The 23,164-nt window shown below is 56.3% G+C and overlaps 1 protein-coding gene across 1 annotated transcript; it reads left to right on the plus strand.

Annotated features, from left to right (window-relative positions):
- The first annotated feature begins 9,669 nt into the window (after positions 1-9,669).
- On the plus strand, positions 9,670-22,722 carry DENND2D (DENN domain containing 2D). The gene is made up of 12 exons (XM_065649519.1): positions 9,670-9,750; positions 13,135-13,319; positions 13,865-13,977; positions 14,073-14,142; positions 15,144-15,221; positions 15,316-15,456; positions 17,622-17,770; positions 18,643-18,820; positions 19,309-19,350; positions 20,018-20,108; positions 20,539-20,778; positions 21,683-22,722. Exons 1-12 carry the CDS (start codon positions 9,693-9,695, stop codon positions 21,742-21,744), a joined length of 1,407 nt encoding a protein of 468 aa, XP_065505591.1. The 5' UTR covers positions 9,670-9,692; the 3' UTR covers positions 21,745-22,722.
- Positions 22,723-23,164: the final 442 nt, after the last annotated feature.

A 23,164-nucleotide genomic window follows, 5' to 3' on the forward strand; every position in this document is an offset into this window, starting at 1 on the left:
AAGTTGACAGAGCGTTTTCTCCTGTTTCTCAGCTACTTGCCTGCCTCCAGGGATGCTGCTAGGCAGAGGCCAAGCAAGCCTGGCTCTCCTGGCTGTTGATCCAAATGCTCACGGTTTCATGGTCCCCAGGAAACATCTCCAAACATAGACATTGTGGTCAAGAGCCATCTCTGAGACAGCCAGAGCATGAAGCTACGTAGTCTGGCAGGGCCAGATGATCTGAGCTTTGCTAACAAGGGGGTGGTTTTCTAGGTGGGGGGAGCTGTGGTCAGCCAGGAAGGGGAAGGAGAGAAGAGTAAAACCCCAGCAAAAACCCATGGCCAGGCTGGTCTTTAAAGGGATGATGACATCCCCAAAAAGAGCCACAGCCCTGCTCCCCAGCAGAATGATACAGGGCTAGAGGAGACCATCCATCTGTCCCTCTCCCACAACCATCAGCACTACTCAGAAGTTTTCTGTGTGTCTTTTACAAAAGCAATCATGACGTCTAATCTAAACCAAAATCATTTGCAAAAAGCAGGTTTCTTTTGATTATGGGTCAAGAAAAGCAATTTTAAAAGCTCAGGAAGAAGAATAAAATCAATACAAAACTCTAGTTCATAAGGAAATGAGCACTCAGACTTCTCTCCTATTTCAATTTGTGTGAGCGTGGTTGAAAATGAGAAGAAAGGAAAAGAACATCAATGCAATAATTTCACTTGAAGTTCTTGATTTGAAGAAAACTTGAATTTTTCAACCTTCTCAATGATGTTTAGACGCTGTTTTCTCTGTTGACTCACAGGGTGACTCAGAGGTTATGAGCAAGTGAATCAACATGGTTTATCATCCAGACTTATCTGGGCCATGTTACTGTAGTATATTGGCATTCTGTTTATTCACACATTGCCGGCAAGACCACGGCACATTGAGAGAACTCAAGCATGGAAACACTACACTCACTGTAGATGACAAAGGCATCGTGGCAGGTTGCCCAAGTCCAAAGTTAAAGGGTTTCCCTTGCGGACCAGACTCGGGAGCTGGAAGTTATCTACCTACCACAAAGGCTTTGCTTGCAGATGCACAACAGGGAGGGAGAAACTGCTCCCATGGAGTCATTTCACCTACAAGAATGGGAACAGGGTGTCTCAGCCCGTCGGTTTTGGGGTGAGATAGCTAAAATGAGCCTGGCATCAGCAACAAAAGGAAATGCCCAGTGGTGCGATTCCTCTACCTTGACACGAAAACTAAGAGAACATTGAGTGGGCTGCGCTGGTTGATCCTGCAGGCAGCTGGGAGGGTTGAACGTTAAAATTCTAGTGATAATTTAAATATCAAGTACATTTTTGCCTGAAACTCCTGAAAAATATTTCAGGTTTTAGCCAAAATGCAGGATTTTCTTGTTTTCCAGTGAGAAAAGAATTCTTCTCTACAGGAAGCAGGCAATTTTTATAAATTGGTTTTGGCCCACATTTCCAGACCACTGCACCATTGATATGTTGCCTTACTTACCTCCCAGGAAACATATAGGTCTAAATAACGAGAGTATAATTTCTTCCTTAAAGGATCCGATCTTCCTCATGCCACTGCTATTCAAAACCCCCAAGAGACTCTGCACAGTCATCATTCAGCTGGGTTTATTGACAGGACCCCATTGCAAAGAGATAAACCCAAAAGCATCAGGTCTACCCATTCACCCAGACTCCCCAGTTTAGGAAATCACAGCATCAGAGACCAGGCAGGTGGTCTGGGGGAGACCCTTGGCGACACCTTTCCCCATCACAACAGCTGATATGTCAGTGCGGGAAGACAGAAGTGCCTCCGACAGCTGGGGCAAATCCTGGAGGCTTTTGGAGATTAAGGCCATCCCCTAAGCAGGGCTCCAGGATTAGACAGGAGGTGATGAGACCTTCCCACTTGCACATCATAAAGAAAAGCAGAGATGCCAAAGGCCCAGAATAAATGAATGGTCCACGTCATCTGGGTGGGAAGGGCTCCTTGAAGCCGTAACATCTTCTGCTCTTGTCCCTGTCCCCATGAACTTCTCTGGAAATCCTGGTGGGCTCTTTGCACCCCAGGAGGACTGTGAAAGCAGCAGGGTGGATGTCACATGCTGCTACCTGGGCCACCACTGGTTCTGGGCATGGCATCATGAGGTCCTTGGCACAAGCGATGTGCTTCACCGGAGCAGAGGACAGAGCCAGACAGCAAGGAATGGCAAGGAGCAGTCAACCATAGCCTGTATCAGCATGGGCAAGGGGACACACAAGACTGACAGGGTCCCCATTTCCATCCCCAGCGGGATATATTCAAAGCCACCCAACAGGAGAGAGCAGGAACCATCCCCACCTTCCTACTGCCACGTACACTTCTGTGCACATTATATGGACTGCGAGTCTATTGGAGACACCACAAACGGCCAGAAAAATGCCCAAGCCCCCTGAATTTAAGCAGCAAGAAGGTTCTAAACCCCTTTTGGGGAAGGACATCACTGCCGGTTACTGATGCAGCTGGAGATAGCTCCAGTGTGGGGCTCTCCCCTCCTTTTGGCTGCTTCCCCGCTCCTGCCCTTGCCCGTCCCCTTTCCAGGGGGGTAAGCCAAACCTCCAGAAAACCAGGGAGGTCGTATGGAAAATGCACAGTGGCCAGCACCAGTGCCAGCAGAGCTGCGGCTCAGGGCAGCCACGTCTCGCCTCCCCGCAGCACGTCTGGCCTCCGTGTCACCGGGATATTCGCAGCGCGCTGAGTCAAGCAGTCGGGGCAGGCGGCAGGTGGGCTGGGACGCAGACAAGCTTTCCACTTTGTGTGTCACACGCAAGCGGACACTTACTTCATCCCAAAGCAATGACCACAGGCAGGAGCTCCCGGGGCCGAGCTGGGACATGGGCTCAACCCCTCTCCCAAAGCTGCCCTGGGGTAGTTCTTGTTGTGGTGTCATCCAGGAACAGGAGTTTTAAGCAAGTATTTCTTTAAAATCACAGAATAACAGACTGGTTGGGGTTCAAGGGACCTCTGTAGATCCCCAGCCCAGCCCTGCTCACGCAGGGTCACCAGAGCAGATCCCACAGGTCGGTCCAGTTGGGTTTGAATGTCTCAGAGCAGGAGACTCCACACCCGCTCTGGGCAGCCTGGCCCAGGCTCTGGCACCTCCCAGCAAAGAAGTTTCTCCTCGTGTTCAGATGGACCCTCCTGTGTTTCAGTCTGTGCCCGTTGCCCCTCACCCTGGCGTTGGGCACCACTGAACAGAGTCTGGTCCATCCTCTGACACCCACCCTGAGATATTGATCCCATTGATCAGATCCCTCTCAGCTTCTCTTCTCCAGCTGAACAGCCCCAGCTTTCTCAGCCTTTCCTCATCAGAAAGATGCTCCAGGCCCCGCAGCATCTTTCTGTCCCTCCGCTGGACGGGTAGGGTAGTGGGTAATGGAAGGAGGTCCCCAAGGCATGTCCGAGGGGTTTGCCAAGGGCTGCCTTTCCCTGGATGCTCTGAAGGAACTGGGATCTGGTCCCTTAATGGGGCAGCATGACCTGGACCTGCCCCATGTCCCTCTCTAACCCCGGCACCTTTGTTTGGCAGTGTCCCTGCTGTGCCCCCTTCCCTGGAGTTTGCTGGATCAGAGCGGGGCTGGACCATCCCCAAATCCCAGTGACTCCCAGCAGGCTCCAGTAAGCCAGGAAGACAAACCAGTTTGGCGTTGTCCAATCTAGCTGCACCCTTCCAAGCTGCCACCAGGGAGCATCATGGGGACATTTAATCAGGCTGTCCTCATCCACCTGAAACCCTCCAGACATTGTGTCAGACTTTGGGAAGATGCTGTTCCCTTTATGCCTGGTCCTTAGTGTCCCTGGTGTCCTCACAGCCAGGTTTGACCCAGCCCTGCTTTGGACACAGGGTGCCAGCTGCCGTGATCAGGGCACGTCCCCGCAGGGTGCTGCTCCCTGTCCTGTCCCGTCCTTGCTGTCCCCATTCAGCACGGTGTGACAGCCCTGGGCCTTCCCTGGAGGAAGCGTCAACCCAAAGCATCTCCAGAGCAGCTGGGACAGGACATGGGCTTCAGAGACCAAAGGAGTTTTGATCTGTTGGCCCAATAACCTGCAAGGAAACAGCCATGGAAGAGGATGCTCCATCCTCCTCCTTGTCCATGTGCATGTCAGCACAGGAAGGACACTCTTGTATTTTTGCAGAAGGCCACCACTTCCAGCCTGCCGTGACCAGGGGCCAGGGCTGAGGCTGGTGGTGGCTTTTGGTGTGAGCGCATGCAATTGTTCCCACATCCCGGGGGTTAGGAGGTAGCAAAGATCCCGAGGGATCTGGGGACAAGAGGGAGAGATGGGGGGTCCCGTGCCTCCCAAGTGCTGGTCCTTAGGAAGGAGACAGACTTCTCCAGCAAACAGTGGGACAGACAGAGGGATCATCCCCACCACCAGCTGGAAATGCCCTGGGATCGCACCGGGTGACGGTGGCCAGAGGCATCATTCCTGCCCAGCACCTGTAAAGCCTTTGAGGATCCCGTGGGTGGTAAAATGCTGCAGGAATGCGAAGGGACGTGCCGGGCTCTCACCCAGCCTTGGATGCCACTGAAAGTGAGAAGCTGATTTAATTTCACCACCTGCAAAGTCCTTGGGGAGGTGGACATGGCCAGGAGGGCGCCAGGGCTGGTTATTTTCTGTCCCTGGCAGTGTGACTTGCTAAGCAAAGTGTTGGGGCTCTTCATGAATTCACATCCTCCTGCAAGCCAGGACTCGACCCACATCCCACCCCCCCACCTGGATGAGAAAAAACACCCTCGTGGTCCCTTTTTAACCGTGGTCACACTCGTGGGGTGCAGAAGAAGCTGATGTCCTTTTGCACGGCCACCAGGAGGGACACGGGGGACACAGAGGGAGCAGCCAGCGATGGGTTATCTGATCCCAGCAGCTCTGATGTAAACTTAGCATGGCCTTTCAGAAAGTACTTGCTGTGGCAAAACACGCAGTAAATCACTGTTCTGAATGCCAACAATATTTTGAGATTAGCAAATCTTACAGAGCTCCTTGGGTTAAAGCTCAGTTTGGGGTTGTGGTTTGCAGCCTTGACAGAGTAACTGAGGGGAGTCTCACCCCCCAGGTACCCCCCAGCCCCCAGGGATTTCACCCAGCTGCAAATCTTAATGTTCTATGGGGGAGATGGGGCAAGGTCTGGGGTCAGCATAGGGTGTGGGGCTGCAGAACCCCCATGCTCACAAGAGTGCCCACCCGAGGAGCAGGACCAGCCCTTGGCCTCAAGTTGCACCAGAGGAGGTTGAGGTTGGATCTGGGGAACAATTTCTTCCCAAAGGGCTATGGGGCATTGGAACAGGCTGCCCAGGGCAGTGGTGGAGTCACCATCCCTGGAGGGGTTGGACAGCCGGAGATGAGGTTCTCAGGGACATGGGGCAGTGCCAGGGCTGGGGGGAACAGTTGGACTCCATGATCTTGAGGGTCTCTTCCAACCAAAACGATTCTGTGATTCTATGATTCCCCTGCCCTTGCCTTCCCAGCCCACTCAGCCCAGCTTGGAAAACTCCCAATTTCCTCCTTTTTTAAAATCAAGTAGCAAAACAAGCTCCCCACTGGCTGCCCTGGACCTGCCCAGCATCTCCCCAGGGTGAGCCACTGTGACCCCCAGCACCATCACCCTGTCCTCCCTGTCCCCGGTGTCCCCGGTGTCCCCAGCAGTGGCAGGTCACTGAACCACAACGCTTTGGGGTGGGCATTCCCAGGACTTTGCAAAAGCCACCCAGGAGGTTGGACCCCGGTGCCACCACCTGCCTCCAGACACACCACGAGTTTTCCAGGCTCAGCTGAGGGTTCATCCTGCACCGGGGCCCTGCCTGTGGGACAAGGAAGAGGGAGAAGCCCCTTGAATTGAGCAGGATAAGGGGCAGCAAGTACGTGGGAGCCAAAACCAGGTGCATCCTGAGCGAAAATAAGGTGTAGGCTTTGCACGCTGCAGGAGATTAACCCCTGAAGCACGTCTCAAGGCCAACATGGCCCAGAGGTGGCATTTTAACCTAGGACGAGTCCCTGGCTCCGTATGGGAGGGACGGGGGAAAATCTCATGCTACACCTGAGGCTGGGCTCTGCGCCTCGACCCTTTCCATCTAGGGATGCCCATTTGCAAACAGCAACACCAGCCAGGCCGGGAGCCTGTAAACTGAGACGCCTTTGCACCTCCTGACCGTCCAGCAGCCTCGGAAAGGAGCAGTTTCCCTGCGCTATATTTGCCAGGGGGCTGCAGCCCAGCACCCATCCTCCCTGTCCACCCAGTGCTGCCCAAACCCCTCTGCCAAAAACCACCTTCGAGAAATCCTAAATATGGGTTGAAATATTTGGGGTTAAAACCATTAGGTTCAAGGAGAAGTGGCCAGATTCATTTTGCTTTCTAGTCCCTGGGAGCTTTGCAGCCCCCTCTGCAACCACCACGCAAAAAGCTTTTTTCCTGCGAAAATGTGTGGCTTCTGAGGTCTGTGACTTGGAGCTGGGGTGTCTGCACCCCAGCAGTTGGAGCAGGGAGGGCTTTGGGGGAAAGGGGATGCACCTTGCTAAGAAGCCATGATTTTGGTGTCCCATGAGGGTTGGGCTCGATGATCTTGAGGGTCTCTTCCAACCAAAATGATTCTATAATTCTGTGTTACATGGGTCCCTGTTTTGGGGAGCTGAGAGTGATTATGAAGCACTGAACAGGGCAGTGAGCAAAGCACCGGTGGCAGGAATGGTGCAAACACAAGTGTACTGAACCTGCACATCCTCAACCCAAGCACAAACCTCCCCGGAGCCGGATAACCAGAGAGAAAAGCCTCTCAGGAGGAAGGTCTGTTCTCTCACCAGGTTTCCCAGAAATGTTTATTTGCTCTAATGCTGCCATCCAGTGGGAGAAATCCCCTGCCATGGGAAAGGCTGGAAAGAAGGTCTTGGGATCCCCAGCCCTGGGGGATGCTCCAGCACCTAACGCCCTTTTGAAACATGGCACCCAGCGAGGGGACGGGGAAGGGATGAAGATGCACTGGGAGGGAGTAAGGGGCAGCGAGCTGAGCCTTCCTCGGCAGGAGGAGGAGGCTGAGGAGCTGCGCTGCGAGCAGGGTCCCTGCAGCGAGGATGCCCCGGTCCCATGGGATGCTCACCACGGTGTCCCCTGGCCGCGGGATATTTGCAGTCTGAGCACATCACGCCTGCAGAAAGCCAAATTCCAGCGTGTATTCATCAGCACTGGAGCTGCAAGGAGGGGAAAAAAAGTAAAAAAAAAAAAAAAACAAACCCAAACACAAAACTCCCCAGGCTCGGTTCAGGGAAGCAAAACGATTTTGGCAGCGGCGACACAGCAGCACAACGGCAAGTGCTGCATCCGCGGTGGCCAGTAGATCCCACAATGTGCCTGTTTGTTGTCCCGGTGGGTGGCTGGCTTCCCGCAGAAAGGAGCTTTCAGTAGGAATATTCAAAAGTTCGACCTCTTTCAGCAGCTCAAGGTTTGCCGGATTGTGTGAAGGGCACAAAGGGACAGTGTTTCCTCGGGAGCGGGGAGGTTTTGTGGCTGGGAACACGGCTCCTTTCTTCCCCACACAGCAGCCATCTGAGCAGAGGTAAAGCGTTATCGAGGCAGGATTGTAGTCAGAGATTTGCCTTAAAGGAAGAAAGCAGAAAAGATTTGTGTATATGGGAAAAAAATCAAAGAATTTGGGGATTTCTCCCAGCTGAGAGCAGCAGATGTTTTCTCAAAGTGGCTCTGGTTTCCAGGAAAGCAGGGATTTTCCTCCAAAATCGAGGGGGAAAACCCCTCACTTTTTATTCGTGCCAAAAGGAAATTTCTCCTGGGAACAAGCCCTGTGCGCAAACAAACACGCTGCCCTCTCCTCCGGGAAGTGCTTTTCCACCCACTCACAATCAGCCAGAAACCATCTCCTGGACCAGCAATTCCCCGATAACCTCGACGAGCAGCAGCATTGCAGCTGGGTCAGAGGCACGCGCAGCCATCGGGGACGTGTTTCCAAAGCATCCGCCACCTCTGCAATCTGGGAAGGGGCGTTTCTCCCATCTGCAAACCCACCGTCGAGCTCCAGCCCACACTGGAGGAAGGGAAGGAGGTGGGATGTGTTGCAAAATGTGAAAGGAGTATATTCGGTATAGGAAATCCAGTCTACATCTGCAAATAGCTACACTAGGGGTGAGGACTGTGCACAGCTCATCACACCTGAAGGCCACATAACCCGGAGCTGTGCCCAAAGCCCCTTCTGTGCATTTAATTACTGCATAAGCACTACCTAAAAAACAGCAAATGAAATATTAGGAGCATAAACAGGCTAAGGATGGGAAAAGGTGGGGTTTTTTTTAAAGATATCACTGGTTTTAAAGAGACTTTCCTCCTTGGTGGGTCTGGAGCGGTCAAAGCACGAGCAGTGGCCCAGCAAAGCTGAGCAGCTCCGCAGGAGTCCCGGCTCCGTGCCCAGGATGGGACGGCCGCCGTATCGCAGCGCTAACGAACGGCTCTCCCTTCCCGTAACGAAGAAGGATGGCAACCGGCCTCGAGCCCAAGAGTTGGCCGAGACGCCTCTGAGTCACTCTGAGCGGGGAATAAATCTGTGCCTGATGGAGAAACGCCAGCCCGAGGGGAAGCACAACCCGGCCGGCGTTCCCAAGCGGAGCCAGGACAAGCTCGCAGCCGATGGCTGTGGAAACAAAAGCACGGTGACATTGTCTGGGCAGCTTGGCTGACTCCTCATCACATTTTAGAGTGGGACACCCCAAAACCTTCATCCCCTGGAGGGGACAGTTCAGTGTCACCCCAGGCCCATAGCGCCTGTGGCACCAGCGGGAAAAGGGCTTGGAGGAGGCAGGGAGGCCAGAGCGGGGCTGGGGCAGGGATGCTGGAGGTTTGGGACAAAGCCACCCTTTGTCCTCAGGGTCCCTGCCCCATTTCTCACCCTGTTCCTGATGCCGGATTGGGAGTGCCAAGCTGCCACCATCCCCGGTGCGTGCAGCTCCCGTTCTGCCCAGGGATGCCCCTGTGCGCATCTCCCCCACCCAGCTACCCCATGCCCGATACTCCCAGGATCCCCATATCCAGGTCCCTCCTGGGACCCCCTTGCCTGGTGTTCCTGGCTTCCCCTGCCCTGTGCTCCCAGTATCCCCATTCCCGGTTCTCCTGGCTCCCCCCTGCTCAGCTTCTCCCACCATCCTCGTACCCAGGGCTGCTCCCGGCTCCCCCATTCCCGGTGTTCCCAGGACCGCGGTGGCTGGGTGCTCTCGGTGCCCGGTGCTCCCCGCATCCCCGTGCTCGGTGCTCCCGGCTCTTCCACAAGCAGGTGTAACATCACAACACCACGACCTGTGTAACCTCATCTGGGTGTTCCTGCTCCGGCGGGAGGATTGGACTGGATGATCTTTTGAGGTCCCTTCCAATCCCTGACATTCTGGGATTCTGTGAACCAGGTGCTCCCCGCTCCCCGATGCTCACAGGACCCCCATGTCCGCTTCTCCCACCTCCCCGTCCCCTCCCCCGGTATCTAAGTGCCCGGGGGCGGACTCCCGCTGCCCCGGCCGGTGCCAGGTGCGGCCCGGCCCCCCCGCTCCTCCTTTCTTCTCCTCTCCGCCCCGTCCCGTCCCTCCTCCCCCGGGAAAGCGAAAGCGCGGCGGGCGGAAGCCGAGCGCTCCGCTCCGCTCCGCTCCGCGCCGGGGCCGCTCCGCTCCGCGCCGGGGCCACCATGGCCGCGTCCATCGGCAACTTCTTCCGACGGAGCCTGCGGCGATCCGGCCGCAGAGGTGAGGGCGGGGAGGGCACAGCGCCGTGCTCCGGGAGGTGCCGCTGTCGGTATCGATGTCGCTGCCTGAACCGCTGCCGGTGGCAGCCCCGGGGCCGCGGTTGCGGGAGCCGACGCTGCCGGCGGAGCGGGGACTTTCCCGGGCAGCGCAGCGCGGCCACGCCGGGTGGCACCGTCGGGACGGGGACCGGGGGAACGGCACTGGCACCGCTCGGTCCCCTCACCCTGCAGAGCCCCGCTCGGACCGTCTGCCCCGGGACTTACCGCATCTCCCGGGGATGCTCCATCCCCCGCCTCGCTAGTGCCCCCCATCTCGCAGGAGCACACCCCATCCCGGGAGCCGCACGCCGTCCCCTGGGAGCCTTCCCTGTCCCAAATAGACAACCCCAGCCCCCCGGGGGGGTTCCCACTCCCCTGGGGGTTCCCCCCATCCCAGGGGCAGCCCCCCAGGCTCCCTGTTACCACATTCCCAAGAGCTTTCCCAGCCCTTGGGCCGCCGAGCGCAGCGTCGCAGGGCACACCGGAGCGTGGCACCGCGGACAAGGTGGCCACACCAGCCCTCGAACCGGCCAGGACACACCAGGTCCAGCCGGTGACAGCCCAGGCACGGTGTCCCCGAGGCAGGTCAGTGCTGTGGAGCCTTTCAGGATGGTGCAGGAATCGGTCCTTTGGGATTTGTGAGCTTTTCTAGAGATACAGCATGGATCATTGAGTTTTTCTGGCCTGCCTTAGAGCAGGTTGGGGCAACCTGTGGTGGATTTGCGGGCTCATTGCAATCCCCCGCCCAGGTCTGTTTTGTGCTCTGGGTGTGATATATGTTTTTCCAAGCTCAGCGAAAGAGGTTCGATAAACCAAAAGCCATTTCCTCTCTGCTGGGGCAGGTGGGTGGCCACACGGCTGGGGAAGCAGAACTCCCCCGCAAACCGTCCGCCGGGCTGGGAGATTTTGGCACGCTGCAGCCTGGGAGTTTACCGGGAGGAAAGAAACAGGTTGTGCAGCATTGAAACGTGGGGCTGAACGCAGCCCTCGGCTGATAAGAAAACCCCGCTCTGATCGGGGAAGCTGGTTGTGCAGGAAAACATCTTTCATGCCAGTGGCCCTGGTGCCGCGCGGGCCGGGGTGCACCAGCCTTTGCCCTCTCCGTGCTCGGTGGAAGGAGGGGTGAAAATCCACATTATCAGCAGCCGTTTCCCATCCAGGACCTGTGTGAGCCCCCTGGGTCCCCTGGCTCATCTCTCCTCGCTGGGGATGCTCTCGCTGCTGGGGGAACTGGGAGATGGTCCCCAAGTGGTCCCCCCTTGGGCTACGGGAGAGTCATTGGCCAAAGCTCTTGTGACAGTGGTTTGAGTCCCCAGGAGACTGCAAATCCTGCTGGTTTGGGGATGTGCTGTGAGCTCTGATGCCACATTAAACTGGTCCGACGCACAATGGTGTATGGCCCTGTACACCCCTAGAGCTTGTCTTGTAGCCCAGGGATGGGGTTTTGTGGTCCCAGAGGGATTTAGGCTCTGCCAGCAAGGGCTTTATAACCAGACCCGGTGCAGGGGAGTGCTCCCAGGGGATGCTGTGCTTTGGGCAGGGCTCAGCATGGCAGGTTGTGTTTTGGGGAGCGTGTGGGTCCATCAGAGAGGGGCAGATCTGCACCCTGGCATGACCGGCCTCCCCGGAGCAGCGGGTTTTACTTGGCTGTTTGAAAATTCCATGGACACGATGCAAATCCAGCCCTTGCTTGAGAGCATGTCTTGTATTCTCTGAAATGCAGGATGAGGCTGGATAGGCAGGATTTAACCAGACTCTCACCTTACCCTGGCAATCTGATGGGGAAACAATAGATGCTGGTGTCCAGCGAGGATGTGGGACACCAGCTGCCCTCCCCACTGCACAGCCCAGCTCCCTGGAGTTCCCCAGCAACAACCTCCTGCCCTGGCCCCTTAGTGGGAGGCTGGAATGCCAAAGCCATCGCTGGAGTATCCCAAGGAGGAGCAGGAGAAGCAAAGTGCATCTTGTCAACCTTTTCTCCCTGGCCCGGAACAATTTGTTGGGCTATCACCTGGATGATCCCTGCCGAGGACAAACCAGAGGTGTCTGCAGCCGGGTCTCATCCTTGGGGTGCTTCTGGGCTCCCCTCGCTGCGCAGGGTTCTCTTTGGGATGAATCGCACCTTGCCAAGAGGAAGGACTTTGCATGCGGAGGTGGAGCAGCCTCGGGGTGCACGCGGTGGTGGATTTGCACATCTCCCCACCCCGAGCTGGGAAAGGTGCTTCTAGTCCCTGGGAAGGGACGTCCCGTGGCGGGACTGTGAGTGTCACCTCCTCGGACGAGCTTCCTGCTCCCGTCAGCTCCCAGTGACCTGGAGCGGAGGCTGGAAAGGTGTTTCCAGGCTAAAGGAGGCAGCTACGGAGCTCAGGGGTACACGGGGTGGGGTGCCCACCAGCGCTGCTTTGGGAGGAGGATGGGACGGGGACAGGGCCGGTGTCCTGCTGAGCTGCGGCACAACCGAAAGAGCCCGGGACCAAACGCCAGGATGCGAGGAAAGTTTTCATCCAGCCACACATTTATTTTCCTTTCCTAGGAGCAGCTCAAGCATTTCGGTTTGACCATAATCAGAGCCAAGACCAAGCCCAGGACAGTTTCAGTGCCAGGAATTGGGGATTTATGTGGCATGTCCCGCCTGCCGGCATTTCCCTCCTCTCCTTCCCAGCCCTCGCATCTCGCTGCCCCACCACCATCATCCCACAGCCCTTCCCCATGTCAGCTTGGGCCCTTTTCACTCTTATTTCTAGTTTTTCGGGTTATGGAAGCTGATGCTCCCCAGCTGTCCTCCCCAACCAGCCAAACAAGAAACGGGGTGTCACCTCAGGGACCTGCTTTGCTTTGGGAGCCGCGGTTTAGGGAAAACCCTCATTTGCAATCAGCAGTTCCCAGGACATTTGGCAGTTAGAGGTTGGGATTCATCTCGTTGGAGGTGCTCAAACAAGATCTGTGTTGTTTGTTTGCTGTTTCGTTTTATTTTTCCCCCCCAGGGGAATCAAATTAACTACTGTAGAAACATTCTCACACCTTCTCACGGATGGTTCCTGCAGGGACTGGCTGCTCGCTGCCGTCCCATGTGCAGGTTTCTCTCTGAGCATCCCTCTGCCCTCCCTGGGATGGGGCAAAGGATGCTGGCGGTGTCTGACAGCACTTTGATTTTCTCCAAAAGACTCCAAAAAGCCGTTTCTCTTTCCGTTCTGTGTCCTGTGCCCACGTGTCCCTGTCAGGGACCAAAACACCCTGTGCGCCAGGTCCGTGTGTAGCTCTGCACCTCCTGTCCTGCTACCAGGACTATTCCGGGCCTCTCCTTTCACCCTGATCTGTTGGGGTTTGGGTGTTTTTTTGGCCACAGAAGGAAAAGAGGAGGCCTCCGCTGCAGAAAACAACCCCTCGCGGGTGCCGCCAGGGAAGCCAGGAGAGCGGAGCTCCGTCTTCTATTCTGCCGGACAGTTTTTCTTCGAGTACCTGGTGGTGGTGTCGCTGAAGAAGATGTCAGACGGGCGTTATGAACCCAAGATAACCTACCAGTTCCCGAAGGTATTTAGTCCCCTGTTTTCGGGAAGATGAGTTTTCTGAATTTAGAGGAAAAGATGTTGCTCCTGCCCCATCACTAGAGCTGAGGCAGGAGAACAGAAAAATCCCCCGTGCCCTGGAGTCACTGACCCAAACCCCAGGGCTTTGCCTGCAGTGGGTTGGGGTTGTTGGGACCGTCTGTCCCTCCCTGTGATCCGAGTTCAAGGCCGCAAACCCCAGGAGGAAAATCCTGGGGTGTTCCTTGGTCTCCTGTCCCAAAAGGGGAGACCACAGCGGTGAAATCCCACTTCGGAGACGTGGCACAGGAGGAAACTCCCTGTTTGCAGAGGGACCCCCAGGCGCCTCTGCTTTGCCCCACCATCCATGGGGTAAAAGAGTCAAAAATTGGATTTTTGAGAGATGCTTGTCCAGGGATGTGCAGGCACCTTCTGCTTCAGTCTGAGCCAGGAGCTCCTTCGAGACGTGGCCCTTCCAACCCCATCCCACTCCATCCCCTGGGGCTATGGGCACCCTCCATCACCCTGACTCTTGGCATCGCTTCGTTCTAGCGTGAGAACTTGCTGAAGGGCCAGAAGGAGGAGGAGGAACGTCTCTTACAAGCCATCCCCCTCTTCTGCTTCCCCGATGGCAACAACTGGGCCCCCGTCACCGAGTTCACCAGGTACCTGCCCCATTCGCGGTCTCGGTTTCCCACCCCCAAGGGCTGCGGGCTGGATGAGCCGTCCCGTCCCCACATGTTGTGTCTCTTTTTTGCAGTGAAACCTTTTCTTTTGTCCTGACCAACGTGGACGGCAGCAGGAAGATCGGCTACTGCAGGCGGCTGCTGGTGAGCATCCCACCGCTCTTGGGGACGTGCCTTAGAAAGCCACTTGCCTTGACAAAGATGGTGACAAGTAGCAAGGGGGTGCTCAAAGGGATTTTTTTTTTTTTTTTTTGCTTCCTTCTGCTGGGGCATCAGTCAGATGCCGGATGGAGGAAAGCAGCGTTTGCTGTGGACCTGAAATGCAACCAGGAGATGTGACGGTCAGGAGGTGCCTCCCCACCAACCTCCTGCAGCTTCCCTGGCTCCTTTCGCTTGGCCATAGTGGTCAGAACGGCTGCAAACCCTCTCGGGATCAGGATGGGGATGCACATGTGCCCATCCGGGTGCCAAGGAGCCAGGTGGCCTTAGCCCCGTCCCCAAAAATGGCTTCTCACCAGCGGCTACTTTTCTCATCCCATGGATTTGGCCAGCTCGGGGGCTGCGAGGTGCGATGGAGATCGCACTTTGCTGCTGATTTACGCACAGCCTACTGAAACAGGGACATAAAGCCACAGGGACATACACTGCGGCTCGGTGACTTGCTGGATCCCACCACCTGGCAAACCCGCCCACTTCTGCATCCAGGGATGCTCTCTGGGTGGTGGAACTGGATGTCTGGAGGGCTAAAGGCGCAGAGAGCAAAGGGATAGTCCAATTGGAAAGGGAAAAAAAGCCTGGATGCTCATCCTGACGTCCCTGTTTCAGTAGGAGGCAGGACAAGCCCTAAGGATGGGGGGCAGGATGTCTTGGAGGACACGTGTCTGGGGGGGAGAAAAGTTTGGGAAGATGCCAGAGAGCTTTGCACCAAAATGATGAACAGCTTTGGTATCTGGATTGCCTTCCCTGGGCACCCTCTGCTTTTACAGCATCAGCTGCACCTTTGGCCTCAGCCCCAGCTCTGAAAATCACCCCGTGAGCAACTGGGTGTTTGGGTGGGGGGTGAGTGGGGCCAGGGCGGGTCTCCGGGGAGGGCGCGGTGCAGTGGGGCTGGGAGGTGCTCAAACCCTTTCCCCATCCTCTTCCAGCCATCCGGCCGTGGTATCCGCCTCCCCGAGGTCTTCTGCATCATCAGCTGCCTGGGCTGCTTTGGGCTCTTCTCCAAGGTAGGGACGTGGTGGCTCCGTTTGGCACGGTGGTGGCCCAGGCAGCCGCCCCGGTGTGTGCCGGGGTTTCACAGCTCATGTTTCCCCTCCCCAGATCCTGGACGAGGTGGAGAAGAGGCGCCAGATCTCCATGGCGGTGATTTACCCCTTCATGCAGGGCCTTCGGGAATCACCCTTCCCAGCTCCGGGGAAAACCGTCACCATTAAAAGCTTCATCCCCGAGTCAGGCACGGAGGTTGGTGGGGGTCTCAGGGGTTCAGCGGCACCTCCTGGACTGCTCCGATGTGGGGAGCCCGGGATATCTCTGGGAGCGTCTTCCACTCCTGCAGCACCCATGGGTGCTGGGTCGGGCTGCTGGGGGCCTCGTGCCCTGGGAAGCTGGTGAGGGGCTGGAGCACAAGTGTGATGGGAGCGGCCGAGGGAGCTGGGGGTTCAGCTGGAGAACAGGAGCTGAGGGGAGACCTTCTGATCTCTGACCTGCCTGAAAGGAGCTTGGAGCCAGGGGGGTCGGGCTCTGCTCCCCAGGAACAAGCGCCAGGACCAGAGGAAACGGCCTCAAGTTGCGCCAGGGGAGGTTGAGGTTGGATCTGGGGAACAATTTCTTCCCCAAAGGGCTGTGGGGCATTGGAACAGGCTGCCCAGGGCAGTGCTGGAGTCACCATCCCTGGAGGGTTGAACAGACGGAGATGAGGTTCTCAGGGACATGGGGCTGGGGGAACGGTTGGACTCGATGATCTTGAGGGTCATTTCCAACCAAAGTGATTCTGTGACTAGGAGTGGCACTTCCCTCCTGGTCCAGGAGGAGAGCAGCCGGCAGTGAGGATGAGGATGGAGCCACAGGTGATGCTGCCCCATCTTTGCATCCTTGCAAAGCAGCATCTTTGCAGCTTCACCAGTCTCCAGCCAGAGCTGCCGGCACAAAACCTCCCCAGCCACCGGTTCTTAACACGTCGGTTCTTGCACAGCTTTTACATCAGGGCGACACGTCGTGCTGGGGGCCGGGGAGCTGCACCCGGTGCCTGCGCCGGCATTGGCACCTCTGGGTGCAGCATATGGGGTTTAGGTTGGATATTAGGAAATGCTGGGGTTCTCAGTGGTGCTGTGGGGCGTCACGGGCTGCAGCTTCCCTTCTGCACCGCGGTTCGGCTGCACGGCGCAGGCGTGCGGCCAGCCCAGCCCTCACCTGTGGAACGCACATCTGATCCGGGCACGGCGCCCGCGGGGCTCGTCTCGCCCACGCACAGCCCAGGCTTGCACAGGCACAGCCTTTTCTTTTGATTTTTCTTTCTCTTGTGGCAAAGCTGGGGTGGAAAAAGGGGGAGAATCTGCCCCGGCACTGGGCAAAATAACCTCGGCGCTGAGCAAGCCAGGGATGTGTCCTGCCAGGATGGGTCTGAGAGCAAGATCCCTCCTCTGTAGTGCAATTTAGCAGCTGGCTCTCAAATTTCAAGTGATTTCTTCATCCAGGAAGGCTTGTGCAAGGGCTGCACAGGTTGCTCAACGCTCTGGCCATAGGCCAGGCTGCAGGGAGCGCGATGGGGAGGGAGGACGGACGGGGATGTTCTTCGAAAGAGCTGAGCTCTGGGGCTCTGGGCAGGGCCTGGAGCGAGTCGAGACCGGTGAGAAAACAGGGAAAGGGGTGAAAAGAAATTCTGGTGCTGCATGAGCTGGGGATAGTGCAGGATTTGTGCTGGAAAGGGGCTGCGGAGCCCGGCCGAGCCCTGTGCTCCTCGCTGGGAAGATGCTGCTTTGCTGGAAAGGTGACCTGGCCCATGGAGGAGGGGGATTCCTCCCCAAAATCTGGGGAGAGGGGCCAGGACTGTGTCCTGAGCTGCACGGTCCTGTTAACCCTTCAGCGGTCACCGGCTTGGGGCTGCCCGCAGCCTGGCAGGGCTATCGACCCCATTTGGGAGACTTTTCTGGGGTAAAGCCAACAGAATAGACAGACCACCTGCAAATATCCACTAGATAATTCACTTTTGGGCCATCCTAGCCGTGGTTTTTATAGCAGAAGTCATGCCCTCATCCCTCCTCCCTTTCCTGGAAGCTGCTGCTCACGGACGAGCTGTCAGATACCCAGATGGGGACACGTTCCTGCTTGTCTCCTACCAGGGACTTGTGAGCACTGGAAAAAGAGGCATTTTAGTTAAAAATCCAGTGCCCCAATAAATAAAAGCCCCGGCACACGTCGCCACTGGCTTCCCCTGCACCCTCAGCGCCGCACAGCCCGAACCTCCAGGCAGGACAAGATGAGGTTTGTGCCTTGCGGAGGGACGTGATGCAGATGCTGCAAACTCTGGGTCGTTAATTGCTCCCAAATCACCTTCTCGAGGGGCCAGGGCGGTGCAGGGGGAGCTTCGCTCTCCTCCTAACCTGGGGTTTGGTGGCTCTTCCTTGCAGCTCATCGAGCTCACGCGGCCGGTGGATGCTCACCTGGAGCACGTGGAGTTCCAGGCTCTGCTCCAGCGGCTCAGCCCCCACCTCATCCTGCACATTTTTGCCTCTGCTGTGTTGGAGCGACGGCTCATTTTCCTGGCAGAGGAGCTGAGGTGAGTCCTGGTCTGTTTATTTAAAAATAAAACCAGAACAAACAAAAAAAACCCAACCTTGAAAGAGCTTCCAGGACACAGCTGAGCCAGGGTGGGATGTTCCCTCCGAGCTGTGAAATTCCCTTTCACAGAACCCCAGGCTGGTTGGGTTGCAGGACCTCTGCAGATCCCCAGCCCAGCCCTGCTCACGCAGGGTCACCAGAGCAGATCACACAGGTCGGTCCAGGCGGGTTTGAATGTCTCAGAGCAGGAGACTCCACACCCGCTCTGGGCAGCCTGGCCCAGGCTCTGGCACCTCCCAGCAAAGAAGTTTCTCCTCCTGTTCACATGGACCCTCCTGTGTTTCAGTCTGTGCCCGTTGCCCCTCACCCTGGCGTTGGGCACCACTGAACAGAGTCTGGTCCATCCTCTGACACCCACCCTGAGATATTGATCCCATTGATCAGATCCCTCTCAGCTTCTCTCCTCCGGCTGAACAGCCCCAGCTCTCCCAGTCTCTCCTCATCACAAAGATGCTCCAGACCCCTCAGCATCTCTGTGTCCCTCTGCTGGACTCTCTCCAGTCATTCCTTGTCCTTCTGAAACTGGGGAGCCCAGAACTGGACCCGGTGCTGCAGATGGGGTCTCACCGGGACAGAACAGAGTGGGAGGAACAACATCCCTGACCTGCTGCTCACACTCTTCCTCATGCACCCCAAGAAACATTGGGTTCTTGGCCATGAGGACACATTGGTGGCTCATGTCACCCTGTTGTCTACCAGGACTCCCAGGTCCTTCTCTGCAAAGCTGCTTTGCAGCAGGTCCCCCCACCCCCCCCGTACTGGTTCATGCCACCTCGTGCGATGCCACCACGATGGCTCCTTGTCCCGCAGCGTCCTGTCGCAGTGCATCCACGCCGTGGCCGCTCTCCTCTACCCCTTCACCTGGGCTCACACCTACATCCCCGTGGTCCCCGAGTGCCTGCTCGACACCGTCTGCTGCCCCACGCCCTTCATGGTCGGCATCCAGATGCGGCACCTGGAGCGGGTCCTGGACCAGCCAATGGAGGAGGTATTTCACCTAAGAGGGGGGAACATCTGGATGGAGCCGTCGATTAGTCCGTGACCCTGGGTTTGGGCTGGCTCTGGGGTGAAAGGCTCTGGCTGTGCCCTTTTCTCATCCAGGGAATATGGAGACTGGGGCTTCTTGCATGTCCCCTCCTGTTGGCACCGGGGGTGACACCTCTATGTCCCCCTGGGTGCTGCCGGCCACCCCAGCACCCACAGCCGTGACCCTGGGGGCCAGGCTGGCTGGTGGCATCGTCCCAACCTTGCAGGAGCAAAGAAAGGCTGCGTGGGGCCAAGCCACCAAACCTGGGGCAAACACTGTCCCTGGGGGATGCCCCAGTTCCCTGTCCGGGTCCCTCCAGCTCAGAGGGACTGATGCTGCTCCTGCTGCCCTCCTGGGCTGCGCACACAGATGGATGATGATAAAAGGAGCGGGAGGAAGCCCGGCTGCCGCGCTAGGGCTAAACCTGCTTTTGCTCCGCTCTCTTGCAGGCTCTGATAGTCGACCTCTGCCAAGGGAAGATCCTCCGGGCGGTAGGTGCCCTGCGCAGGGTGGGGGTGGGTTTGCCTGGCCGGGGTCACCCCGGGACGGGCCCCGTTCCACCCTTGGTCCCAGCAACCTGGCAGCTTTTGCGGGCAGAGACATCTGGTGTCACCCATGCAGGGATAATGTCCTACGAAGCTGGTACCAGCACTGGTGTGGCCAGCAGGCCCAGGGCAGTGACCGTCCTGTGCTGGGCACTGGGGAGGCCAAACCGCGAATCCTGGGGGCAGTTTAGGTTGGATCTGGGGAACAATTTCTTCCCCAAAGGGCTGTGGGGCATTGGAACAGGCTGCCCAGGGCAGTGCTGGAGTCACCATCCCTGGAGGGGTTGGACAGACGGACATGAGGTTCTCAGGGACACGGGGCAGTGCCGGGGGTGGGGGAACGGTTGGACTCGATCTTGCGGGTCTTTTCCAACCAAAATGACTCTGTGATTCTATGAAAGGGAAGTCTCTATCCACTGCATCTCTCTTCTCATGAATGGTAGCAGCAGGGTCCATGTGTTGGGCATCCCACTCCCAGCATCACCCTGCAATCATAATTAATTAATGAGCTCTGCAGAAAGCCCCATTGACGGGCTGCACTAACGGCTGCTCGCAGCCACCTGAGCTGGGTTCCCACCTCTGCTGGGTGCTTCACAGCCCCTTTGCCTTGCAGGTTGGCGATGAGGAGGAGATCTTGCCCATCAAGCTGCAGAATGAGATGCTGGCGTCTCTGAACAGGCACAACAACAACAACAACGTACACAGTAAGGGCATCTCTTTATATATGGTAAAACAGATGCAAGATGGCCAGAGTCCTCAGCGAAACTGTTTCCTAAAGACACCGGGCCTGGGATGTTTCTGCCCTGATTTGCAATAAAATGCAATGACAGGAGAGAAATCCCTTGGCCTTTCCCCTGTCCTGCAAAACATGAGAGCAGGAACAATTAATTTTGCTGAAAAAGTTGGGGTTTGCCTCTATTTGGCCCATAAAGATGCCACCACTCTGGAAAGCAAACACAGCCAGTGCTCCCTCAGCAAAATTAGTCTGATCTTGGTTTACTGGCAGAGGGAGCCTTTCAGCAAATAATTTCTCGGGATGCAAACAGAGGCTGCGAACCGGTGGGGTTAAAAAACATCCGTCCCTTCTGTGCTCAGAGGTCCCATCCCCACCTCGCGCTCCGTGTCCTCTTCCAGCGTCCGAGCAGGTGAACGCGCTCGTCTCTGAAGCCTTCGTGCAGTTCTTCGTCCGGATGGTCGGCCACTACGCCTCGCACATCAAGTGGAGCAAAAACGGCTCGGGCACCTTCCAGGAGCGAGCCTTCTGCAAAGCCATCGCCTCCAAGACCAACCGCAAGTTTGTGAAGAAGTTCGTGAAGACGAACATGTTTTCCTTATTTATTGAGGAAGCAGAAAAGAGCAGGATCCCACAGGAAGGTAAACGGCCCCATTTTTCCTTCGGGAGAGCTCTGCAAAGTCCTGGTTAAGGGAAGGAGCTGGGCGGGATGCAGCTCAAGGCTGAGGATGCTCCGGGCAGCGAGTAGCACCCGTTTGCTCTCAACAGCTGCATTTCTCTGTCTATGTCAGACAATCAAAAAAACCCCTGGGCTCATTTACATCTTGTCGCTTGACATCAAGAGCTCAGTGTTTCGGCAAACATGCCAGCAGCAGCACAAATATTTGGCTGGGATGCAGGCAGCAGCTGGGAGCTGCTGCAAACCCTGACTCATCTCTGCCACTGGACCCGTGGCAGCCGGGCTGGTTCTTCCCCCTTTCTGGGGATTTACTGGGCAGAGTTGAGCCTCCTCCCAGCCTGGGACGAGGACAAACAGGGGTGATAGAAGTTGAGGAAGCCACCCAAAAAACCTCTGGTGGCCAGTGATGTCCTGGCCCAGGATTTGCCCCGTGGCAGCGAGCGGCAGATGGTGCCAGCGGTGGGTCCCTCCCCAGCCCCGGGGACTCCGGCACCGGCACTACCGCAGTTGCTGCTTTCTCTGTCCTTTTAGGTCAGACTTTATATGGACCCGGGTATGCCCGGGGTTGGGAGAGAGGGATGGCACAATCCCAGCTTTCTCGTTACATTCCCAGTCCACATCACCTTTTTGGCTGTTCGCATTCCTGGGGTCTCCCGCTTTCTTGCTGGTTGGAGAGGAAACACAAAAAGTGGACAGGAGTGAATGTGTGCATTAAAAACTTAGGCTAACCCAGCATAAATAAAGCCCATTTTGGGTAGGGATGGTGGAACTGCAACAACCCCGATTTCACCTGGGTGCAGTTATCTGTAACCCAGCACGGTTTGGCCCCTGGGTGCGTTTCACTAACGACTTTTTCTCATCCGCAGCGTATTTCCAGCAGAAAATAATGCAGTACCACGAGCAGAAGAAGCACCGAAGGGACTCCTGAAGCCCGGCCTGGGGACAGAGGAGCAGGGCTGGCACCCAGCAGGTCCCCATCAGCGCCAAGGGCCAAACACGCTGGATCCTGCCGGATCCGTCCCACGGTTCCTTCCCACCTGCGACTCACGAGACGTGTGGGCAGCACCAAACACCAGTTTCTACCCTTTCTTTATCCCTCAGGGCATCGTTGCACTGGAAAACCCATTGGCAGGGAGGTAGCGAGCGGGCTGTGATTTCTTTTCCCATTTTGCCGCTGACGGGGACAAACCACGACACGCAGCGCTGAGCCCCGCGCGGAGTTTTTGGCCCCGTCGGGACCTCACGCAGCGAGGGAGGGAACGCGGGGAACCGGCTGCAGGACGACAGAGGTTGTAGAGTCATTGTTAGAGAAAAAAAAAAAGGATGAGTAGGAAATAGTGTTATTTCTAATTAAAACAAACGTGTAGGTTTTGCAGATAAGTGACATCCTATTGAATAACTTTCTGAGGTTTCTATTCTTAACTGTTCCACTGTGTTTTCTATCAAGATACGCTCATTGTTAAATACCGGTAGGAGCAGTTGCGGTGGATTTCAGCGGTTTCCTCTCCAGCGCTGTCTGCTTCAGTGGTACCACCTAGAGCCCAGTTTAGCTCTTTAAAGAAACAAAAAGACTCTTTTTTTCCGACAGGTTATTTATTTGTGCTGTAAGCAAACTGTGAAGGCCCCCGGGCTGTGCTTTGTAGGAGAGGGAAACGGCCGAGCGAGAGCTTTGGGTCGGGAGGAAGTTATTTGTTAAATCCAGTAGTAAAACATGTCGACATCCTCCGTGTTTCTGGTTTTGATGCCAACTCCTTGTGAAAACCTTGCAGTTCGTTGAAGCGCCGTCTCTGACGTGATGCCTGCAGCAGATCGAAAGCTAAATTATGGTTCTCCTCCTTTCCTAACGCACTCGTCCGGGGAATAAATATTGCAGGAGGGGAAGCTGGTGCTGGCTGCAGATCTCCATGTGCACACGTGTAGATGTTATCAAAAAATAGAGTTTAATCCGACTTTTGCAGCGGTATTGAACACCACAGTGAGAGATTTTACAGAAACACTAAAAAACCAGCAGGCTGAGCGCCAGGCAGCTTTGGCTTTCAGAGCTGTTGAACATCGAACTAAAACGAGGCAGATGGAAAGGGCATTTATTTTGGAAGGAACTATTTGTGCGGTCACGCACAGACCCGAGTGACAGAAACGCAGTTGGACAGAGGGTACGAACTGAACAGCCGTGAAACTACCCGGCGATGCTGAAACAGAACGGTTGTTTTCTTTTTTTGTTCAGCCCCCCTGTGCATTCAGAGGGAGGTACGAGAATTATTTGTAAGTTAAAAAAGGGGATTTTGGGCACTGTAGGTATCTTCCCTGGCTCCACAAGTTCCCCCTCACCGGTAGAGAGAATGCTACAG

The sequence above is a fragment of the Caloenas nicobarica genome, chromosome 21 (genome assembly GCF_036013445.1).
Source record: "Caloenas nicobarica isolate bCalNic1 chromosome 21, bCalNic1.hap1, whole genome shotgun sequence".
NCBI classification, from domain to species: Eukaryota; Metazoa; Chordata; class Aves; order Columbiformes; family Columbidae; genus Caloenas; species Caloenas nicobarica.

What these genes read in the sequence shown, in the direction of transcription:
- DENND2D (XM_065649519.1), top strand. Translation starts at nt 9,693, where the DNA reads ATGGCCGCGTCCATCGGCAACTTCTTCCGACGGAGCCTGCGGCGATCC. An exon ending in GCGGCGATCCGGCCGCAGAG is followed by an intron (nt 9,751 to 13,134) that starts GTGAGGGCGGGG and finishes TTTTGGCCACAG; the next exon opens with AAGGAAAAGAGGAGGCCTCC. An exon ending in CAACAACAACAACGTACACA is followed by an intron (nt 20,109 to 20,538) that starts GTAAGGGCATCT and finishes GTCCTCTTCCAG; the next exon opens with CGTCCGAGCAGGTGAACGCG.